The sequence below is a fragment of the Eschscholzia californica genome, unplaced genomic scaffold (assembly GCF_041429995.1).
Source record: "Eschscholzia californica isolate CP2 unplaced genomic scaffold, dmEscCali1.0.p SCAF_4, whole genome shotgun sequence".
Taxonomy (NCBI): Eukaryota; Viridiplantae; Streptophyta; class Magnoliopsida; order Ranunculales; family Papaveraceae; genus Eschscholzia; species Eschscholzia californica.
In genome coordinates this window covers 46037945-46061760 of record NW_028238461.1, presented here as the reverse complement: position 1 = coordinate 46061760, position 23816 = coordinate 46037945, and the positions used below count along the sequence as shown (strand labels likewise).

At 38.9% G+C, this 23816-nt stretch overlaps 2 protein-coding genes and 1 pseudogene across 5 annotated transcripts; 2 read left to right on the top strand and 1 right to left on the bottom strand.

Moving 5' to 3' along the window:
• Positions 1 to 3: 3 nt before the first annotated feature.
• Positions 4 to 812, bottom strand: LOC147545203 (xyloglucan 6-xylosyltransferase 2 pseudogene; annotated as a pseudogene).
• Positions 813 to 1300: 488 nt separating this feature from the next.
• On the top strand, positions 1301 to 7737 carry LOC147545202 (protein CHROMATIN REMODELING 35-like). Of its 4 annotated transcripts, none has more exons than XM_086634529.1 (8): positions 1301 to 1628; positions 1786 to 1902; positions 2153 to 2994; positions 3496 to 3696; positions 4483 to 4647; positions 5400 to 7186; positions 7276 to 7329; positions 7449 to 7737. In XM_086634529.1, the coding sequence occupies exons 2-7, from the start codon at positions 1845 to 1847 to the stop codon at positions 7277 to 7279; spliced, it is 3057 nt and encodes a 1018-aa protein (XP_086490655.1). In that variant the 5' UTR covers positions 1301 to 1628; positions 1786 to 1844; the 3' UTR covers positions 7280 to 7329; positions 7449 to 7737. The 4 variants fall into 4 exon arrangements, with proteins under 4 accessions (XP_086490655.1, XP_086490656.1, XP_086490657.1 ...); XM_086634530.1 differs by having other exon boundaries at positions 7276 to 7334; XM_086634531.1 differs by having other exon boundaries at positions 1424 to 1628; positions 1792 to 1902.
• An 8586-nt stretch (positions 7738 to 16323) lies between these two features.
• On the top strand, positions 16324 to 20222 carry LOC147545201 (uncharacterized). The gene is made up of 3 exons (XM_086634332.1): positions 16324 to 16574; positions 19110 to 19941; positions 20030 to 20222. Exons 2-3 carry the CDS (start codon positions 19110 to 19112, stop codon positions 20044 to 20046), a joined length of 849 nt encoding a protein of 282 aa, XP_086490458.1. The 5' UTR covers positions 16324 to 16574; the 3' UTR covers positions 20047 to 20222.
• The last annotated feature ends 3594 nt before the right edge of the window (positions 20223 to 23816 follow it).

Here is a 23816-nt window from a genome sequence, read left to right as displayed (position 1 = left end):
ACCCTAAATCCCTAACATCCGACTTCCAATATTCAATCCAATCCAATTCTTCTCATTGTAAACCATTTCGTTCCATCCGTACATCACAAAGTTATAATCTTTATACCTTTCCCATGGAACCTCGAATGCCATATCAGTAAACATAACATCACTATCCATCCACCATAGAAATTCGGTCTCCGGGTGAGACAACAAAAGCTTCCCAACAAGTGGAAGTTTAGCCAAAAAACTAGCCATTTCTGCATCTAGTAGTGCAAAATTGTAAAAAATCTCAATGGCGTGTAATCGACAATAATTGATCTTGTTCTTAATCGATTTCAATAAGTAATGATTACCGACAGGATTCTCCCAAGGGTTTGGTGATGACCCAGTATCTAATAAAAGCCTAGTTTTATTAGGACCAAGAAAATTAGGGAAATTAGGATTTTCATTTAACCATTTAAATCTTTGTTCATCCCAATCTGAAATTTTTAGGACCAATACTATAGGGTTTATTTGGATCAGGCTTTTCATCTTCTTCTTCATCATCTACAACTAATTTAGTTAGATCAAAAGTAGCATAACTATTACTAGTATCAGCTTTTAGGATTTCAATCTCAGTAAGAACACGATGAGGTTCATCTTGTTTTCTAGAATAAAAATGATCACGGATCTCAATGAAATCTTGTTCAGGAGTACTAAATTTACCAGCACCAATAGTTCCACGAAGAACAAGAATGACTCATGAATAAACAGAGGAAAGTTATCTTACCATGATGAATTGCTCTTTGAATCTGTCGAATTCTTTGTGGTTCAATCAATCTCTCCAACATTTTGTTTATTGAGTTTATTTTTTATTTTTAAAATTTTTTTATACAAAAAGGCCGCGGCCCGATCCACCCGAGCCCGTTAGAGCCCGAACGGGCTCTCAAGCAAAATCGGGCCACGGGCTCGAAGAGACTCATGTTTACCCGTGGCGAAGTGCACGATATCCCGCTCGGGTAGCTCACTCTTGAGCCCGAACCCGAACCCGCCCGAACCTGAACCCGCCCGAACCTGAACCCGCCCGAACCTGAACCTGACCGAGCCCAAAATTCAAGAGCCCGAACCCGCCAAATTTCCACCCCTACCTCAGATCATGCTCGTACAAAATTTCCTATTAATGTCCATAAATTAACAATCAATTCGATTTTAACTCCCAAATCCCTTGAGTGAGAAGTCACAGTGGTGGCTGCGTTTGTCACAGATAGAGGCGAAAATATAACCAACTCACTTCAATTATTTCACCTATAAGGCTATAACCCCAAAAATACCACCACTATAAAAGTAAATTTTTTTGTGATATCTCCCAATACTCGATTAGCATTTCCCAATACTAGCCGTCAAAAAATCAGCTTTCCACTCTTTTGGCACAATATTGATTCTCTCTCTACTTTCTCTCTCTATGGCCTCATTACTAGTTATGGTATTCGGCAATTCTCAGTATAATGCGCTAAAACTATCTAAAAGTCGAAGGAAGATGAAACGTTAAAACTTCAACAAAAGATAGTATTGAAGAAGGAGAAGCAAGTAAAGAGCATTTCGGTTTCTTTATTTTCTGCTATTCCTTCAACCGCGGTCGTCTCTGTAAACAACACAAAACGAATTAGGTTTTGATTTTTACAATTTTTCTTTTAGTTTTCAGACGTTGATTAGCTACTAAGAAATTTCTAGGGTTTCGTTGTTTCATTGTGGATTAATAGAAGTTATTTTGAAAACTTATCAATCTCTGTTAAGTTATTTCTTACTTTGTCTCTGTTTTTGTAGTTTCAGAGTATCAGTGAGTAAGTAGAGTTGAGTTACATGCAAGCAAGGTTTTGTTCGTGATGGATCAAAATCGAAGTCAGTCATTACTCAGGAAGTTCGACCAAACCAGTCCTGATGGTATAAACTCATGAATAATATTATATTGCTAATTGTTTTACTTAGTTTTATAACTCATTTTTCCTTTCTATTGAGATTTTGGTTTGATTTGGTTACTAAGTTTGTATTTATTGAGGAGAAAATGGTATAGATTTTGGTTTTGAAATTAGAAGATGATTAAAGTAAGTTATGGTCATTTATTGTGTTTTTAGTTCTTTACTTTTGTTGATTCTCATACTTTTATGATGTTTTTTGATGCATTCATGAACAGATTTGGGTTTGAGGAGACAAAAACGGATGAAATTACTCGAAGGAATAATGGGTAGTAGCAGCAATTCCTACATTTCAAGAGCTGAACTTAGATACAGGAACCAAAAGAACGACCCGAAGGTGAAAAATTATCCTAATCCATTTTCTATGCCTAATTTGATGGAAGAGTTGGAGAGGGATAAAGGTGGTAGATATGGAAGTGTGACTAAAGACATCAAAGACCTATGTGCTCGAAAGTGGGAGATTATAAAACCTTTGTGTGAGATGTATCCATCAGTTCGTAGTCCTTCGGTATATTCTTCACATTTGCAGCAGAACATGGATGTTAACAGTTTAGAGAGGAAGCAAAGGAATTATGAAGCATCAAAAGACATTATAGATTTGGACGATGACTGCGAAAAAAATGATACTTCATTGTTACCTGCTGAAGAAATGGAAAAATGTGTTGCTGAAAATGTTACATATATGCCTGGAGGTATTAGCTACATCGAGCGCAAGAGAAAGCCAGATGTCTATAATGATAGTAACAATCCAGTTGTAATTATTGATGCGGACGAAGAAGATGGAGGCAAGCTTAGTGGTGGGTGTGATTCCTATGATCTTGAGGTCCGTAAGATGAGACGTGATTCCAGTTTTGGACATCTGGTATCCAATTCTGATCCGCAACAAGCATCAAAATTGCCAGACTACAAGCATGTGGAGCTGACGAAAGAGAAGAGTCTCACTAGCAACACTGATAGTCTACGGAACATGTCTCTTGAAGCAGTTCACAACACTTCTTCTGACCTCCAGGAGGTTGTCGTGAAGAGGCCAGTTGGTGCAAACCCAATTAGGGATTTAATAGTAAGTGCTATATATATGCCTTTTCAATGTTTTATCTTACGATTTTGTGGATTGTTACTAATGAGATGTTAGTGCTTCCACATGCTCAAGAATGATAAAAGGTCCAACCCAAATGTTTGTGGTCCATTGGTTTAGTTAGCGTAGTCTATATTGATTTTTGGAAGGAGATGCGGTAAGTGAGTCTTGTATCACTTCATTGATTCCATGTGAAAAGGAACCCAAATCATTAGGAGAGAAGAAGCTTATTTTCATCTTCCTCCGTCCATCATACTTCTGGCAATAAAGATGATATACGGTTCTTCAGAATCTATTAACTGAAGTGTGATGAAACATGTACGATTATTAAAAAATGTGTAGAAGCGTGTACACAATAGTGAATTTTCACAAAGTTTGTGCAGGCAGACAGAAATGTCGCCTATCTTGAAGAAAGAACATGATACAGTAGTAAGTAGTAAAAATTCATTAAATTTGAAATTAATGGATTGTTATTGTTGTATTCAGGAAAGTGACATCCGGAACAGCAAAGTTACAAAAGAAGAAAATAAAAACATTGTTGTCGAAGTGCCACCTGAAAAATCAAAAGGTGTATATGTTGGTATCCAGGACGATGAAATGAGTGAATCAAACAGTGCGCTAAGTGGTGATGACGATGGACTCTGTGACATTTGGAGAGATATGAACCTAGCATTGGAATGTTCCAAGGTACATTTAAATTAACTCACCTGTCCTGGTTCATCTATTCATTTTGGTTCCATTTTGGAAAAATCATACAAGATATTGAAGGGACTAAAGAAGAAGCATATACTTTCTTAATAGTTTTCACTTTTCAGTTACGTACATCTGTTCATCCTCTTGTTACATAACGGTGTGTTTTTATAGGAATATATCTTGTTCTTACTACTAAAATGAGAATGTAAATTCCTCTCCTATTTGGCATTTATTAATGAAGTTCCTTTTAGGAAATTTGGACTGTTATGAGAATCTGAAATGTGTTTTTATTTTCAATTCTGAGGTCATTCACTCACTCTTTCCATTCTTTTGGGATTTACCTAGATTGCGTTCACACTTTTGTTTGACATTTGAAGGAATGTGGTTGATGCATATGATACTCTGGAGCAAAGATTAGTTCCCTGTCTTCTTCTGCCCTGCTTATTTGGATTCATCTCATTTGTAGACATCTATGTTTCTTATTACAAACAGAGTATGCGGATAGAAACTTAAAAAAAAGACATACAAACTCGAAATTCCAAACAATTCATACCTCTCTTGAATCTTGATCCATGCACATGCTTGCTAACTTCTGTGATGGGATCGCTGAAACTTGGCCATACAAAAACTGAACCAAAAGCATGTTTGACTTTCCTTATCCACCTCACACTATTTCATTTTTCTTTTGCTTATTTGAATAAATATTGTAGTTTCTTTTCTTATGCTTAAGATCTTAGATTTCTTTTCCTTAAATAATGTGCTGACAACAATTCCTGTTAGGATGCCTGTTTGGAGAACGCTTCTGTTGAGCTTAATCCTCTAGAAGAGGACGTAGAAGAGTGTGACCATTCGTTTGTGCTCAAAGATGACCTTGGACATGTTTGTAGGGTCTGTGGGCTGATTGAAAAGAGTATCGAAACAATATTTGAATTTCAATGGGGAAAGGTATGAATTTCTCCGCTGCAAATCTTTCTTTCTCTGATACGAGACTAAAAATGTATTCTCTCATGTTGCTGCAACTATGCTTTTCCTTTTTTTTCCTTCTTGCATTTTAGCTACTTTGATTGAATTCTTGGCCACATGATTTAAATTCCAAATAAGGATTAGCACTTCCAGGTTTTATCTTTTCTTTCAACTACTTTATGCGCAATGCTAGAAGTTTAGAAATGTCAACCCTATTTGTTTGAGACTATGCAGTATTATTCGTGCTTCATCTAGAATGTAAAGAATATGCATGTAAATGTATTTTATGAAATTCTGTTTTTAATATGCTATTGTGTACTGTGTACATATCTCTACAGACTAAAATACTCGCATTCAGTCAGTATAATAAGATTTTAGTGTAGCAGTTGCTTTTCGGGCGAGGTTGCGAAGTTTGGGTTTCCGAATATATTACTATTTACCAGAGTAGTCAGAAAAGCAAAAGTATCAGAGGGCAGTAGGCACTCGTTGTAGAACTTCCTGGTGTCATTAGTAACCTGGAACTTTTGGGTTTGTTTTAGCTTAAAAAATGATCTGGATTGGTTCTAATTTTTAAATAAGTTTACTTATCTAGAAACATGAAAGCTCTAGCAGTATCTGCTTGTTGTTTATTTCTGCATGGCTGCTCTTTCCCTTTTGTGTAAAATTTAGTTGCTGTTTAATGGTTCAAACTTCAAACTTCATACTCGGAGTTTAACTTTTCTCCTTCTGTTCAGGGTACAAAGACTTCTACCAGACAATACATGTCCCTATCGCGGAATTCAAAGGATAGTGAAGTTGAAGAAAAACCATTTTCTGTTACTGCACTTGAACGAGATTTTGGTGGGGCTGAAATAGCTGTGCATCCTAGACACATGAAACAAATGAAGGCTCACCAACTTGAGGGCTTCAATTTCTTGGTTAGGAACTTAATATCAGACAACCCTGGTGGTTGCATCTTGGCCCATGCACCTGGGTCGGGAAAGACATTTATGGTCATTAGTTTTATGCAGGGTTTCCTTACAAAATATCCAAATGCCAGACCCCTGATTGTACTGCCAAAAGGAATTCTTGGTACATGGAAGAAAGAGTTCGAAAGATGGCAGGTAGAAGAAGTTAAGTTATATGACCTCTACTCTTCAAGGGCAGACAGCAGGGCAGACAGCAGGGCACAACAGCTTGAGGTGCTGAAACAGTGGGTGGAGCATAAAGGGATTTTATTTCTAGGATATACGCAGTTTGCAAACATCGTGTCAAACAGTGCTAGCAGTGAAGCTGCTGCTTCATGCCATGACATACTCGTCAGAGTTCCATCTATTCTTATTCTCGATGAAGGGCACACTCCGAGGAACGAGGGTACAGATGTTCTGGCGTCATTGGCTAAAGTTGAAACGCCTCGAAAAGTAGTACTATCTGGAACTTTATTTCAGAACCATGTGAAGGAAGTCTTTAATATACTGAACCTTGTGCGGCCTAAGTTCCTCAAAATGCCAACGTCGAAGACTCTTGTCACACGGATTATGAGTATGGTGCAAATATCGGGTGGTAGGAAGCTTAAGAGTGGAACGGAATCATCATTCTTCGATTTGGTTGAAGATACCTTACGGAATGATCAGGATTTTAGAAGGAAGGGGGCCGTGATACAAGCGCTTCGCGAGATGACAAGTAAAGTTCTCCATTACTATAAAGGAGACTATTTGGATGAACTTCCAGGACTAGTTGATCTTACTGTTGGTCTCTCTCTCAGCCCCAAACAAAAACATGCAGTCGACAAGCTAAGGTCTTTGGATAAGTTCACGCAAAGTTCCATGGGTAGTGCTGTATATGTTCACCCTCAGTTGAGGGAGTTCTCAGAGAAGTCTCGTGCGGGAGAGAGAAGATGTAATATTAATGAAGATAAGATGGATGAGTTGATAGGGAAAGTAGATGCAAGAGAAGGGGTAAAAACGAAGTTCTTCCTCAACTTATTGGGCTTGTGCGAATCTGGAGGTGAAAAATTACTTGTTTTTAGTCAGTATCTTCTCCCTTTGAAATTCTTAGAAAGACTAGTCACAAAGATCAAAGGGTGGAGCGTCAAGAAGGAAATATTCGTCATCTCTGGGGATACAAGTCAAGAAGAGAGAGAACAATCAATGGAGCAATTCAACAACTCCCCAGATGCAAAAATCTTCTTTGGCTCTATCAAGGCCTGTGGGGAGGGTATATCCCTTGTGGGGGCATCTCGTTTGATAATCTTGGATATTCATCTCAACCCCTCCGTTACCCGACAAGCAATTGGCCGAGCATTTCGACCTGGTCAAACTAAAAAGGTTTACGTGTATAGGTTGGTTGCAGCTGACTCCCCCGAGGAAGAAGATCATGATGCATGTTTCAGGAAGGAGTTAATTTCGAAGATGTGGTTCGAATGGAGTGAGTTTTGCGGTTATAAGGACTATGAAATGGAAGAGGTAGATATGAAAGATATTGGTGATCCATTCTGGGATAGCCCTTTTCTTGGGAAAGATGTGAAGTCTTTGCACAGAAGGTCAGTGAACTCCTTTTTCATCATGACCATTCTTGATAAATTATTCATTTTCTAGCTAATTAACACGAAACTCGTAATGGTTTTTACAGGTGACTTTCCTCCAGGTCATCAGGATGGTGATAATGGATGTTATTCTTATTTTTGTAAGGTAATCTCACTCTTTTTCTCCAGCTGCTACTCGACACAATAATCCCATTCTTATTTCTCGGCTGCCCCATTTCCAGGTTGATTTGAGTATCCTTTGTTTTTTTTCCTTCTGCAGGGACAGTTTATTTTAGAGAGGTGTAAGTATTTGTCAAATTCTTGCACTGGGAGGAACTTTTGTTGCGGAGAGGTGCGAGCATACGTGAAATCTGTACACATATCAGCCTAGTTCAAAGATCGATGACTAGAGTGGTGAATTCAGAACAATAGTTGTTTAGTTAGAGAACGTAATTTGTTTTTATTATGTTTTTTTTTATGGTGAACAATGCACCTACAAAACTATATCGGCTTTACTTGGAATCGCCCGAAGATTTAAATAGAATGTCTGCTTTTTTTGTTGTCTTAAACGATTATTATCTCATTCAAATTCGAAAAATGAAAAAAACAACCAACTTATCTTCTTTTTATACAATGAAGGAATACTTTTAAATGAATACAATTAATCTCTCGTCACTCTCTTTTAAGGGTTGTTTGGATGCTATACCTTCTTCGGGAGATTATTTTACACAAAAGTAGTAAGATTGAAAAGTCATCAAGACAAGTATATGATAGCAGATAAAGATGAAGAATCAGTAAGTCAAGATCGTATCATCAAACCACAGCAAGATAGATGGGTAGTTGAATTTCTTAATAATAATCAAGAAGATGATAACTTTATTGTTTGTCTTGAAAGTTGTTTTGGTAAATATTTAACAACATCAAATGTTCCATTTCTTCTTGGCATGATTGGTAGAAAAGTTCTTCAAACTTGATCTAGAAGATTAGATTCTTCAATTGAATGGGAACCAATTCTTCAAGGATTTCAAACTAATTAAATTAAAAACTAGGTATCGGAATTTACTCGCGTGTGCTGAAAATGGAGGATAAACCAGGGTTGTGGATAGAAGAAGTAGGGTTAAAATTGAAGAAGAAGCAGGGTTGAGTTGGCAGCAACGGATTCCATCAGTCTTTTATTGACTGAATATTTTTTACCTTTAATCTCGGTACACATGGCAGCCATCATCTTGTTGTTAAATAAACGAAGCACAATATTGATTATATAAGAGAAATTGGGATTTTTATCAAATATAACTTTAGAGGCGGAATGTTTCCGTCGATTCCGTCAAAAGAGAGTCTTAAGGGCAACTCCAATGTGGGGCCCGGGCTCCCAAAAATCCGTAGCTTTTTTCGATTCCATCGTCGGGCTTCCAATCGAAGCTCCCAAATCAAAATAATACACATGTGCGAAGTACGTGTGCGAAATTTTGATTTTAAATTTCGACTATGAATTAAAATGTGATATTATTACGTCGAGATAAAAACAAAAAGATAAACATAAAAAAAAATAAAAAATACTTAAAAAAGAAGTATTTAAAATAATAATATTAAAAAAATCAATTTAGAAAAAAAAATAAAGTGGGGTGGATATCCTTTTTAGGGAATCCATCCCAAATGTGACCGTTGGGAACACCCCAACGGTCAAGATTAGGGGCTCCCAGCCCCACCGGGAGCCCATCCCCGGGGCTCCCGGGTTGGAGTTATGGGGTTGGGGGGCTGGGGCTCCCAATGTGAATTTGGGAGCCCCAACCCCTCTACATTGGAGTTGCTCTAAGGGCAAGTTTAATGTGGGGCTCGAATCCCCAATTTTGGGAGCCCCTGAATTTTGGGAGCCACGAGATTTTTTCCAATTCCAACATTGAGCTCCCAACAGGAGTTCTCAAATCCAAATTATGTACATGTGTGGTGTACGTGTGTGAGGTTTGTGTTTTAATTTTTACCATTAAATTATTGGCTCTAATATTTTAAATTTCAAATTTTACCAATATTTTGGAGGGAATTTGAATTTCAAATTTTACAAAATTTTGGGGGAGTTTAAATTTCTAATTTTACCAAAATTTTGGGAGGAGTTTAAATTTCGAATTTTTTTACTTTTTGTTCATCTATAAATACAACCACTCATCCATTAAGTTTTCTACATCTTGTTTCTATATTCTCTACATTTTCTTTATACACTCTTTACATCTTCTCTCTCCCTTCAGTGGATCATACTTATTACGATTATGTGTTTGTAGAAAGTTATTATGTATTTGGTTTTCAGTCTATGAAGTGCTATTTAAAAAAATCATAGGTTAATTGTTTTTTCAGGTTTTTAGAAGATTATAAAAAAAAAAAAAATCAAACAAAAAAAAATAAAAAAAACAAGTTAAATGGGGTGGGGCACCACCCCATTTAACTTATTGGAAACTCCCAACGGTCGGGAAATCGGGGATGGGAGCCCGGGAGCATGGGGCTTCCGGGTTGGATGTAAGGGCTGGGGCTCCTAAATTTGAATTGGGAGTCCCATTGCCCACCACATTGGACATGCCTTAAGTGCTAACTTTGGAAAAAGGGAATCCAAACAACAAGTCATATATACGAAAATGAGTCCAAACAACAAATCTTCCAACTTCTAATGATGGGTTTAAACTTGAAAACAACTCTCTCTCAATTCGTACTCTCATACTCAATCCCGATCATTTGTTAAGCTGTGATGGAGGGCTATTTTTTTAGGTATGAAGATCAATGTTCAGGTTTGAAATAGCATTTGTAGACAAGATGTAGTTCTCAGAACAACTGCTTCACTGGGCTTAATTCAGACGTACTAACAAACTGATGACTTTTGGCGAAAGGACAATGTACCACGAATAACATTTCCAAATGCAATTCTTTGTAGTCACAATACTCTTTTTTGATCTTTGTTGTGATCAAGAATAGGAATGTAGAGACTAAATTTTGTACACCGATAATAAAATAATTTTATTAACGATCCCAAAGGTAAGTGAAACGCAAACCTACCCATCTTTGTTGGTTTGGGATCTTGCCTTAAAAGGGATTCAAACTCCAATTAGAAAACGATTCCTGGTGCATCACGCATTTGCACCAATATGGAACCACGTTTCCTTTCCTCTCAAATAGAGCCTTAAAGTCATAGTGAGCTTGAATGATAAACAATAAGGACCTCCAAGGCTCCAACAGTCCATTTAGGCAAATAGAGGGTCCGAGTACTTGTTTTCTGAAGTTGGGTCTTGCATTAGTCTCACATCGTTCGTGAGAGTGTTTGCAGACTGAGCTATAGGTGTATGTTCAAGCTTAGTAAGTACCAAGTCTTTTTGGTAGGCTCGTGGTGCCTGCGCCAATACCAAAATCCCGTTTTTGTGGACTTCGGGCGTGCCGTGGTAGGCTCGTTGTGCCTGCGCCAATAACAAAATCCCCTTTTCGTGGACTTGGGGCCTGCCGTGGTAAAAACGGAAACAATAGCTGAGTGTTACTGGAAGTCTTAATTACAACACCACGCAACCAAACTTTTTTTCTTTTTTCTTCTTCCTCAGTACCTCTGTCTCTTTCTCTCTCTTGATCTTGAAAAGAAGAACAATGTCTCTGTTGGGCTCGTTTTTGTTTTTGGTTTGTTTAATAATTGGGTTGCTAAAGCCCATTGTGTGTTTGTTTTGGTTCAGCCCATTGTGGGCAAGTCCTGGTCAATAGTTGTTAGCGTATTCTCAGTTGGAGTCGTTAGGTTTACCGGTTCTTTCTCCTTGTTGAGAGATGAATGTTTCTTTCTGTTTTGCTTGTTTTCTGTAGCCTATTTAATGGCACCTTTGAAGCTTGAATAAATAGATTCTTGAATCCTTCAAGTGGTATCAGAGCACAACTTGGGTGTTCAAATTTGTGAGAGTAGTAAGGTCGATGGCTGAAGAAAATCCCACCTTCCAAACCCCCAGTGTTCCTCGTTTTGATGGGGATTATGATCATTGGAGCCTTGTCATGGAGACGCTACTTCGATCAAAGGAATACTGGGTGGTAATCGAACGAGGGTTTAAGGAACCTAATGAAAGGGAGCAATTGACGCCCACTCAGAGGACCAATTTGGATGTGATGAGGCTGAAGGATTTGAAAGCCAGAAATTATTTGTTTCAGTCGATTGACAAACAAATAATCAAGACCATCACTGATAAAGAATCAGCTAAGGCAATTTGGGATGCCATGAAATTGAAGTATCACGGCAATGCTAGGGTCAAGAGAGCCCAATTGCAGCGGCTCAGGCGTGAGTTTGAAACCCTAGAAATGAAGGAATTAGAAGGCGTGACAGAATACTTCAATCGGGTGATGGTCGTGGCTAATAATATGAGGAATTGTGGTGAAGAGATGCCAGATGTTAAGATAGTCGAGAAGATTCTCCGATCATTGACCATAAGTTTTAATTTTGTGGTCTGTTCTATTGAAGAGTCCAAAGACATTGATGCCTTATCAGTAGATGAGCTTCAGAGCTCCTTGCTGGTCCATGAACAAAAGTTAACAGGCAGAGTTGCTGAAGAACAAGTTCTGAAGGTGGAAAATGATCAAGGCACTGGACGTGGCAGAGGCCGAGGCAGAGGAGGCTTCAATAGAGGTAGAGGACGAGGACGTGGACGTGGTCAATTTGACAAAACACTGGCAGAATGTTACAAATGCCATCAAAAGGGACATTTCCAATATGAATGTCCCAGTGGAGATAAAGCTGTGAATTATGCCGAGTATGAGGAAAATGAAGAACTCCTTCTAATGGCGTCTGTTGATGTTGAAAAATATGAAAGAGAAAGTTTGGTGCTAATGGCGTCGGTGGAGCTTGGAAAGCCAAAAAGGGAGAACATTTGGTTTCTAGATTCAGCCTGCTCTAACCATATGTCAGGGATGAAGGAGTGGTTCATTCATTTGGATGAAAGCTTTCATCACACAGTACGACTTGGAAATGATTTAAGGCTGGAAGTAAAAGGAATGGGTGATATTCGACTCACTGTGGAAGGGATCACTCAGGTTATTACAAATGTATATTATGTGCCTCTTTTAACCTCTAATCTTATCAGTGTAGGCCAATTGCAAGACAGGGCACTAACATTTGTCATTCAAGGGGGAAAGTGTGAAGTATTTCATCCAACAAGAGGATTAATAATCACTTCTAAAATGTCAAAGAACAGAATGTTTCCGGTGGTTGGTGAAATAGTTACGCCTTCAACTCCAAAATGCTTCAAAGTGAGCCAGGACCAACAAAATCAGATTTGGCATCGAAGGTTTGGCCATGTAAATCATAAGGCAATAAGAACAATGCAATACAAGAAGATGGTGAAAGATTTACCTACAACTGTGGAAAAGTACAAGGTATGTGAGACATGTGCAATTGGAAAGCAACAAAGAGTAGCCATACCAAAGAAGAGTGAATGGCGTGCGACTGACAGATTACAATTGGTTCATACAGATCTATGTGGCCCAATCAGTCCAGCTTCTCAGAGTGGAAAAAGGTATGTGCTTGTGTTTATAGATGACTATACACGAAGAACTTGGGCTTATTTCTTGTCTCATAAGGGAGAAACCTTTGAATCATTTAAAGTTTTTAAGAACATGGTAGAAAATGAAACTGGAATGAAGATTAAGTGTTTAAGAAGTGATAGGGGAGGAGAATTCACTTCGCATTCATTCAAAGTTTTCTGCGAGTCACATGGTATTAAAAGGCAACTAACAGCAGCCTACACTCCACAACAAAATGGAGTGGCAGAACGTCGAAATCGAACTATTATGAATATGGTTCGATGCCTTCTGGCTGAGAAGTCAATGCCTAAGTATTTCTGGCCAGAAGCTGCTAAATGGGCCTGTCACATATTGAACAGATGTATCAGCAGGAGTTTAGATGATAAAGTTCCAGAGGAACTATGGACAGGTACAAAACCGAGTGTGAAGCACTTTAAAGTTTTTGGCTGTATAGGTCACGTTCATATACCTGCACAGTTAAGAACCAAGCTTGATGCACGGAGCCACAAATGTATTTTCCTTGGAGTAAGTCAAGAATCTAAGGCATATCGTCTATATGATCCCATTGCTAAAAGAATAGTTATCAGTCGTGATGTGGCATTTGACGAAGAAAGAGAATGGGAATGGGAAGTGAAAGAAGGAAAGGGAAGTGAATTGATTATTGAAGAAGAAGTCAGCAGTGCATTGACTAATGAATTACTTGAAGCTGAACACTCACCTTTGGCAGAGGCAGGCCAATCTCCTGTCACTTCAGATCAAGCAGCACCATCAAATGAAGGTACGACTCCACCTAATACAATAGTTGAAACTAATGATGCAGGTGACTCAACTGAGCCTGCTGATAACCAGCAGAATCAGTCCCCACAAGTTGATGTTATTGAACCGTCTACCCGAAATAGAAGACCTCCTGTTTGGATGGAAGATTACTACTCAGATTTGTTTGAAGATGAGGCAGGTTTTGCTTTGTATAGTTCTCTTGATGATCCACTAACCTATGAAGAAGCATGTAAAGAGAAAAAGTGGATTGAGGCAATGAAGACTGAAATTGCAGCCATTGAACAAAATAAAACATGGGAGTTAGTAGAAGCCCCTGCTGGAGTTACACCAATAGGCGTAAAATGGGTATTCAAGACGAAAATAAATGAAAAGGGGAAGGTAGAAAAGTATAAGGCAAGATTGGTAGTGAAGGGGTATGCACAAAAGAAAGGGGTAGATTACACAGAAGTATTTGCTCCAGTAGCTCGTTGGGATACAATTCGAACCTTGTTGGCCTTAGCTGCTCAAAGAAACTGGACGGTGTATCAGCTAGATGTAAAAAGTGCATTTCTCAATGGTGAACTCAAAGAAACTGTGCATGTGTACCAGCCTCAAGGATTTGTCAAAGTAGGGGAGGAGACCAAAGTTTATAAATTAAACAAGGCTCTCTATGGATTAAAGCAAGCTCCAAGGGCCTGGTTCAATCGAATAGAGAACTATTTCAAAAGAGAAGGGTTCGAGAAAAGCAACTATGATCATACTTTGTTCATTAAGAAGGTATGGAATAAAGTACTTGTGGTAAGCCTATATGTGGATGATTTGATCTATGCAGGAAATGACTCAATGTTTTGTGAAAGCTTCAAGAAGTCAATGCAACAAGAGTTTGAAATGACTGATCTTGGAGAGATGAGGTACTTTCTTGGGGTAGAGGTACACCAAAGTCCTGCGGGCATCTCTATCAGTCAGAAGCAATATGCGCAGGAGGTGCTGAAACGATTCAGAATGTGGAATGCCAATTCAGTTAATAACCCAATTGTTCCAGGGGCTATCTTAACCAAAGCAGGAGTAGGAAAAAGGGTTGATGCTACTTTATATAAAAGTTTAGTGGGGAGTCTTATGTACCTTACGGTAACACGTCCTGACATCATGTATGTGGTTAGTTTAATATCAAGATTTATGTCAGACCCAAAGGAGGAACACATGGAAGCTGCTAAACGAGTATTGAGGTACATAAAAGGAACCTATGATTTTGGTTTGCTCTATCAAAGATGTCCGGATGCAAAGCTTCAAGTTTATACGGATAGTGACTATGCTAGAGACATGGAGGATCGTCGATGCACCTCCGGGTATGTATGCTTGTTCAGTAAGGCTGCTATTTGTTGGTGTTCTAGAAAGCAAGATGTGGTGACTCTGTCTTCAACCGAAGCAGAGTATGTCGCAGCCACAGGGTGTGCGTGTCACTGTGTTTGGTTAAAGGGATTACTTGAAGATCTTGAAGAAAAGCCTGTGGGAACAATAAGAATTAAATGTGATAACAGTTCAACAATCAAATTGTCTAAAAATCCGGTAATGCATCGAAAGACTAAGCACATACACGTGCGTTTCCATTATATCAGGGATTTGGTTAACCAAGAGATTGTGCAGCTTGATTTTGTTGGCACCAAAGATCAATTGGCAGATGGTATGACAAAGCCTCTGAAGCTTGACACGTTTGTTCAGATCAGAGATAAGCTTGGAGTACAAAAGATTAAACAAAATGCTTGATGTAGTTTTGTTTAAGGGGAGGAATTTGTTGGGCTCGTTTTTGTTTTTGGTTTGTTTAATAATTGGGTTGCTAAAGCCCATTGTGTGTTTGTTTTGGTTCAGCCCATTGTGGGCAAGTCCTGGTCAATAGTTGTTAGCGTATTCTCAGTTGGAGTCGTTAGGTTTACCGGTTCTTTCTCCTTGTTGAGAGATGAATGTTTCTTTCTGTTTTGCTTGTTTTCTGTAGCCTATTTAATGGCACCTTTGAAGCTTGAATAAATAGATTCTTGAATCCTTCAGTCTCGTGGTGTTGGACGCTTCCAACAACTAGGGCACTGGCAATGTGAGGAAGCAACTGCTGGAGTTATTGCCGGATTCGCAACTGTAGCTTCTCTTCATCCTCTCGACGTCGTCCGTACTAGGTCCCAAGGTCTCTCTCTCTATATATATATATAATTCTGTAGTTCGAGAACATAATCTTTGATAAAATGGTTGTTTCATTTTTTATGTTTATACTATCAGTTAACGATGGTCGAGTGACAAATCTGAAGGAGTTGAAGGAGATGTCCTTCGACCAAGGTGACAATGCGAACAATTTGTCGGATAGGACAATTGATGTGGAAGATCATCAAGTCCGATTGATTTAGGGATCGTAGAGTTGTAGCTAGAGACCAACTACGATCGTCGAATTACGAAGTAATTCGCGGCTAACTTCGATCGGATCCTACAACGGGTTACACATAAGAGTGACAAATTGATCTAGGATATGACTAGTGGGAGTGAGATATAATCATGGGAGTGTCCCATAAACATATCTCATAGGCCTAAAAAGGAATTAGGCAAAGATAGTACAAAAAGGCCAAAAGCAGGGTTTTTGGGCCTAGGCCGATTCGGGCACTTTTAGGGCTCGGATTGGGCTGATTTTTGGAGGGACGTTTCCTTTTGTTATGAACATTAAATCTGCCAATTTTGGCTGGGTTTGGACGTCATCTCCTTAGGGAATTGAGAAAATACCAATAGTTGCTATTTTCGACTATTTCCCTAAATCTTATTCTAAAGGGTGTTTTGGGAAACCTAAAAGGAGGTGGATTCTTATTAGGGTTCTATATAAACACTCTTAGGGCAGAGAATAAGGTGTGGAATTTCTCTCTAAGCTTTCTTACTCTACCACATCAAGTAGAGAGGAGAAAGTGAGCTAATTCCCATTAACTATCTATCTAGTCAAGCAAGAAGAAGGTCTTCTTATTATCCAACCACCATTGGTGTGCTAGCTATACAACAAGGTGGGAGATCAAATTGATTGCTCGTGTCCCAAGTAGAGGAGCTACACTTGAAGCTCTTGGTCTTCTTCAATCAATTCAACTAGTTTGAGGGAAAAGCGATTAAGGTAATCCACTATCTCCATTAGATTAATTACTAGTTTTGCATGTGATCCTGGGAATACTAGTGTAGACATTAGATGTCATATTTCCGCTATAAACACTAGTAGAAGGGTATAAAACCCTACAGTGGCGTCAGAGCCTCTTGCTATTAACTAGTTTTTGCTAAGAATCGAACTAGTTCATATTAGATATAATTGATAGTTTGATAAATTGAGTTTATAAAAATATTTTAAAAGTGTTTTAAAACTATTTAAACTCACAATTTGATAATATTGAATGGGATTCAATGAATTTCAAATTAAGAATCAAATTGATGATTAAAAGTGTTTTAAAACTCAATTAGATTGAATTTCGGACTAATCCATGCTTGATTAAGTTGATAGTTATGTTTAAAAGAGTTTTAAACATAAGAAATTGATTGATTTTGAATGGGATTCAAGAATTTTTCAAATAGATTTCAAAATTGTTCTTTGAAAAAGTTTTCAAAAACCTAGACTTTGATCCAAAATTGGTTTGATTAAGAGTTGTTTTCAAGTTTTGGAAACTTTTGAAAAACAAAGATTTTTGGAATTTTAGAAGTGTTCTAAAAAGAAGTGTTTTGAGTTTTGGGAAACTCTCAAAACAAAATTTGGAAATTTTAAAAGTTTCTACAAGTTTTGTAAAAATTTTAGAAGTGTTCTAAAAGATTTCAAAATTTTAAGAAAAGTTTTAAATTTGGAAAATAGCAACTTAGAGTTGCAAAAGAAAAAAAAAAAAAAAAATTTTTGGAAACTAGGGTTTTGAAAAACCCTAGTGTCCGGCCAGGAAGCTTCCTGGCCGGACCGGGAGCTCCTGGATGCGTCCTCTGGACGCATCCAGAGCAGCTGCTGAGACGCGTCTAGGACGCGACCAGCAGCTGCGACAGAAGCTTCTGGACGCGTCTTGAAGACGCGTCCAGAGCAGCTGTTGGGACGCGTCTTGGAGACGCGACCAGCAGCTGCGGAGGGAGCTTCCTGGACGCGTCTAGGACGCGTCCAGAGCACTCGACCAGACGCGTCTTGGAGACGCGTCTGGGAGGTTCTGGGTGTCTCGGACTAGTCCGAGACACCTAGTGCTGGTCCGGTCCAGCATCAGACACGTCTAGGACGCGTCTGGTACATGGACTAGCGTCCTGGCTCCGGCCAGGACGAGACCAGGCCTTGATAGGTTTCGGCCAGGACATGCCGGCCTATGGGCCGTGCTATGTCCGGACCTTGTCCGAGCCCTTTTCTGGGCTTGGGCCGGGACTTGTCTAGGACTTGTCCCGGGCTTTTTCGAGGCTTTTCGGACCACAAAAAGGAACCATCATTCGAGTGGGAGTTTTTGCCAAAATTTCTTCCGATTCCAACCAAATAATTCCAAAATCAATCCGGGCCATCCAGAAGGCCAAAACGGATTTCTCTTTAAATTGATTTATGAAATCATTAAGAATCGAACCAATGTTTTTCCGAAATTGACCCGGGCTTTCAAAACCCGAAACGGAGTTTTTCTTAAAGATGATTTTAGAAATCATAAAAGATAAAACCGGAACGCACCACTAGTTGAATTCTTCGAATTTAGACTTAAGGTCCGTAATGTGACATGTGATGTCAACAAAAGTATCTCCCAAGATAATCATGCATATATAATTCTTAGCCTTGATATATTATATGATTGCATGTGATGTGAATGCGGGAAACTAGTATGGCCATAGATTTATATCTTTATTCTTGTTTTAAGCACGGATGGGTGCATGCTTTGTAATTAATTTTAATTTCAAGTTTATACGATCTGCGAATCGTTAGAGTCTTGTAATTAGAGTTTAGGGTCAATGAGTCCATTGAAGAAAACTCAAGGATGGAATCCAAAGGCGAGTGGGAGAAATCAATGGAGGTTCAAGGATGGAGATCTAGACGAACCAAAAGGCGAAACAAGAAGAAAACCAAAGGAGATTAGATCTTCTAGGTTAGGGGCCATACTAGGATCCATGTCTGCTTGATTTACTTTCTCGCGCGCATTTACTTACTTATTTACGCTTTATGTCGTGGATGTTAGTTAGGCTAAATAGTTCACTATAACAAACGCCAGACTAGCGTAAAAGTCCCCAAAAGTAATCTTGAGTAATCGCCTATCCAGATTAAGACACTCGTTGCGCCCTTGTTCGAGGAAGGTGGGTCGGCCTTCGCAGAGTACCTCCTCTACCTTGGGACAATGCGGGTAGGTCTATAGAAGAGGCCTACACGTCTAAATGGTTCTACTCAACGAGATCAGCAAGAGAGTCTTGGATACTCGAGGCAAAAGGATAGATTAGTCATTCATTAATGAAATCTATCAACCAAGAGTCATAAGGTATGATCAGTGAAGTAGTTCACTCACCCGGAACGACGGAGTCAAAGGGTAGGGCCTTCGTCCGCTTTACTCCGAAGAACTGGGGTCTTGGAATCACTTATTCAATCGGGGACGATTTTTATTGAATAATGTGGGAAAACTAAGTTTTTCAAAAATGATAACGAGTTTAAAACTTTGCCATTTCTTTTATGTAGATGACAAAAGATATTTTCAACTTCCGCTCACTTCTCGACAAGGAGAAGCTAAATGAGCACAACTTCCTTGACTGGGAGAGGAACCTGGGAATAGTTCTCAGGATGGAAGGAAAGCAACATGTACTAGAAACTCCAATTCCTGTATTGGATGATAATTCGACTAAAGAAGAGATAGATGAAGAAAGGAGTGTGCGGAAAAAGGCAGAGCCTGTAACTTGCTTAATGCTAGCAACCATGGAACCGACTCTGCAAGAGCAGTTCATAGACATGGATGCTTACTCCATGATGCGACAACTTCGGGAAATGTTCCAGAAACAGTCGAGATTGGAGAGGTTTGAAACCTCTAAAGCAATTATGGACATGCGCCTTGAAAAGGGAAAACCAGTTGGGCCTCATGTTCGTCAAATGATCAGGCTCATGGGCAAGCTGGCTAAACTAGGTTTCCCTTATAGCCAACAGACGGCTACCGACACTATCCTTCACTCCCTCCATAGTGGTTTTAATCAGTTTAAGATGAACTACAACATGAATGGATGGGATAAAACGTTGGAGGAACTTCATTCTATGCTTCTAACAGCCGAAAAGGACGTCGCTATAGTGGAGACTAAGAAGGACGTTCTTATGGTACAAAAGGACAAAGGGTTCAAGAAAGGTGGAAAACAGAAGAAGAAAACCGCGTCAAAAGGAAAAGGCAAACGAGTTGCCAAACCTAAAGACAAAGGTCCTCCTCCTGACACCAAATGTTTCTACTGTGATGGCAAAGGCCACTGGAAAAGAAACTGCCCTAAGTTCTTGGAGGACAAAAGGAATGGAACAGTGGCTTCCAATTCAGGTATAAACAGTTAACTTATCAAATACTGTAAAATTCCCAAACCTAGGTATATGATACCTAAAATTGCCCTATCATTGTGAATGTACAGGCGCAGCTGGGAACTGAGTATTTGGCTAAAGAAGACAAGATCCAAGAGGGAGCAGAAGCCTCGACTGCTAAGGATGCTGAAAGGGATCGAAGTCTACTTTAGGCACTATTCTAGATTAATAGTTTTTCTAGTTTTTTAACATCATCTCTGTACTAAGTATTACGGAGAATCAATAAAGAACTTTATTTCTAAATTGGGATGTTAATAAGTGCTAGATTTAACAAACTATACCAAAAGATTCTAAACTTGGTCAAAAACCTATAAGATAGGTTCATCGGAAAGGGATGAGGACAACAGGTCCACTATAACCAAAACATGAATCAAACTGACAAGAAAGAAAGTCTTGAGTCAGAAACAGAAATTGATCTTCAAACGTACTTCTAACCTATCCATATTTGGAGTGTCCAAAAGGATTAAGATGAAGAACACGAATCAAACTCTATCCTCCAAAATCCATTAGTCTAGACATAGCTTCTCACAAAACTACCAAAGTCCGTCTAAGCTTGTAAAGGCATTACAAAATTAGCTAAAGTCTGACGCAATTTCTTTAGAAGAAATTTGGGCTTTTTCCACAAGCAATCAAGAGAACAAAGTGTTTGTTGCTCATGATAGTATTCTTCTAATAATTAGCGCACCTAGTAATCTGGGAGAAAAACACTAATTATTACAAGAATAAGTGGGAGAAAAGTACAAGTCGATTTAATTCGATCATGAGAAAAATCATGGAGTTTCATGAAGAACAATCATGAAACTTGTACAAGACGATTAAATTCGACCAAGAGCAACAAACTGCGACTCCTTGGAAAAGGAAAGGTTAAAGATATGATCTTGTAAACCCACCGCACAAAAGCGAATGTCATTCGCAGGAGAACTCTCAAAGCGAGTGAAAGTGTCTCTAAAGGAATATCTCAAAGTAGTTGAGATAACTCCAAATTGTTGTTCAAAAGCCCTGAAAGGTCAAAATAAAATCTTAAAGACTCAGAAAATAAAGGTTATTTCTGAAGAGATAAAAGACCTGCGCAGAAACGGAAACTGACTCTAGATTTTGGCTAGAAGCCAAAATCATCGTGGAATCCATATCTCGTCAAGACATGAAGCTTGATAATTTAAGTCAACAGAAGACCTAAATTGGTTTTCCAAAATAGAAAACTGAGAAGGATGGAAACATTCATGTTTCCCGAAACGAGACAAGAAGAATAAAGATTCTTCCAATCAAGTTATGTCCACAAGCATGCTTAAGAAATCTATCGACGGATTAAAAGCACGCAAGAGTTAGAATCTTCGATTCAAAAGGCAATCAAAGAAGTTTGATTCCTGAGGAATGAAGAAAATCTTGAATCACGAAATTTCAAGAAGGTAAGTGGGAGTAAACAAACCTTCCGGGTCCGTATGCAGAGTACATACAAAAGATTGAGTACGACATAAGGTGTTGTATAACAGTAACGAACTGACTCAATAAAGGACCACACACAAAAGGATAAAATGCCATTTTGGGCATCTGAAGATCTATAAGCATAGATCAAAAGGATGATAGGATTAGAGAGACTCAGTACGCTGAGATGCTTGAGATCCGAAACAGAAAATCTAAGACTCGGAAAGTCTAAAAGAATTTCGACCCAAAAACTCATGACAGAGGGCGTTGCAAAAATCGGAGTCTGAAAAGACACCGATGAGCTAGCACGCATGAGAGAGACATTTATGTTCGAAAACATAAAGTCAATCATGTTGGACATGATTAGCATTTAAACATCCGAATTCGGATTGGAAAACCGAAACACTACTTAGTACATCCTAGAAGGCTAAAGGATGAAGTAGTACAAAATTGAACATGTCATCGTAGCAAACTTTCAGACATGGAAGGAAAGTAGGCTAAAAGTGTTTAAGCCGGGAACTGTTGCAAATACTACATAAAGAATTAAAAGCCTTAACTCTAGTAAAAGTTATTAGAAATTATCAAGGTTGAAGATAACCGTCTTCAAATTAATTGATAATTAGCAAAGTTTAAAACCGACTACCACGGTAGTCAAACTGAACTGTCACCTAAGACATAGTATGAGATTCATACACAGTCTAAGGCATGAGGTATAATTTTAAACCTCGACGAGTAAAACTGAGTGGGTAAAAAGAGTTTTACGGAAGAGGCTCAGATTTACAACTCTCGTTATCAGAAATAATAGAGTTATTTCACAAGTCGTCTAAATTTGGTTTAGTATTTAAACGACAGTCCATTGATGATAAAACATTCCGAATAGGTTTGTCAGATACGTGATCTGATGAATGAAACCCTATTAAGTGAACTTGGAATATTTATTATCAAATCCCTGGTCCAGGTCATTGCATGGACAACAATGACTCACGAAGACTAGCACGGGAGTCGATGGGATAGCGCAGTTTCATGGGCTATAGGAATAGTATATTCTATTCGACTACGTGGGTGTGTAAAAGGTTTATACACTGGATAACCCTCAAATGAGAAGTACATCACTCGTGATGAACGTCAATACTTCTCATAAAGACAATTGGAGAGATTCCTCAAAACATGAGTGCTCCACTCATCTTATGTAAGGAATGCCCGACTTTGGTTCCGTTAAACGCCGCGCCGTAAAAGGAGGTTATAAAGGCGGACACTGGGAAGGACAGGATAGACATGAAGTTAAGTGGGAGCGCAAGAATGGATTGTGTCACCCTAATCACATTAGGTACAAAGTGTCTCAAGGCCACTTGATGAGTAGCAACTGAAAATGCGTGGCCGCGCTCAAACGGATTAAAAGTTAATCGTTTGTCTTTTACAGTTGTACTCGGATATCAAGAAAGTCTGAATGACGTGACGTATCAGATGGGATACTAAATTGACACGGGAATCGAGGCATTGCACTTGTTCTAAGTCCAAGTGGGAGTCTGAAGGAGTTGAAGGAGATGTCCTTCGACCAAGGTGACAATGCGAACAATTTGTCGGATAGGACAATTGATGTGGAAGATCATCAAGTCCGATTGATTTAGGGATCGTAGAGTTGTAGCTAGAGACCAACTACGATCGTCGAATTACGAAGTAATTCGCGGCTAACTTCGATCGGATCCTACAACGGGTTACACATAAGAGTGACAAATTGATCTAGGATATGACTAGTGGGAGTGAGATATAATCATGGGAGTGTCCCATAAACATATCTCATAGGCCTAAAAAGGAATTAGGCAAAGATAGTACAAAAAGGCCAAAAGCAGGGTTTTTGGGCCTAGGCCGATTCGGGCACTTTTAGGGCTCGGATTGGGCTGATTTTTGGAGGGACGTTTCCTTTTGTTATGAACATTAAATCTGCCAATTTTGGCTGGGTTTGGACGTCATCTCCTTAGGGAATTGAGAAAATACCAATAGTTGCTATTTTCGACTATTTCCCTAAATCTTATTCTAAAGGGTGTTTTGGGAAACCTAAAAGGAGGTGGATTCTTATTAGGGTTCTATATAAACACTCTTAGGGCAGAGAATAAGGTGTGGAATTTCTCTCTAAGCTTTCTTACTCTACCACATCAAGTAGAGAGGAGAAAGTGAGCTAATTCCCATTAACTATCTATCTAGTCAAGCAAGAAGAAGGTCTTCTTATTATCCAACCACCATTGGTGTGCTAGCTATACAACAAGGTGGGAGATCAAATTGATTGCTCGTGTCCCAAGTAGAGGAGCTACACTTGAAGCTCTTGGTCTTCTTCAATCAATTCAACTAGTTTGAGGGAAAAGCGATTAAGGTAATCCACTATCTCCATTAGATTAATTACTAGTTTTGCATGTGATC

Excerpts from the sequence above, each read along its gene's own strand:
- LOC147545201 (XM_086634332.1), top strand. The coding sequence starts at position 19,110 with ATGACAAAAGATATTTTCAACTTCCGCTCACTTCTCGACAAGGAGAAG.
- LOC147545202 (XM_086634529.1), top strand. The coding sequence starts at position 1,845 with ATGGATCAAAATCGAAGTCAGTCATTACTCAGGAAGTTCGACCAAACC. Across the intron at positions 1,903-2,152 it reads CGACCAAACCAGTCCTGATG|ATTTGGGTTTGAGGAGACAA; the intron begins GTATAAACTCAT and ends ATTCATGAACAG. Across the intron at positions 2,995-3,495 it reads ACCCAATTAGGGATTTAATA|GAAAGTGACATCCGGAACAG; the intron begins GTAAGTGCTATA and ends TGTTGTATTCAG.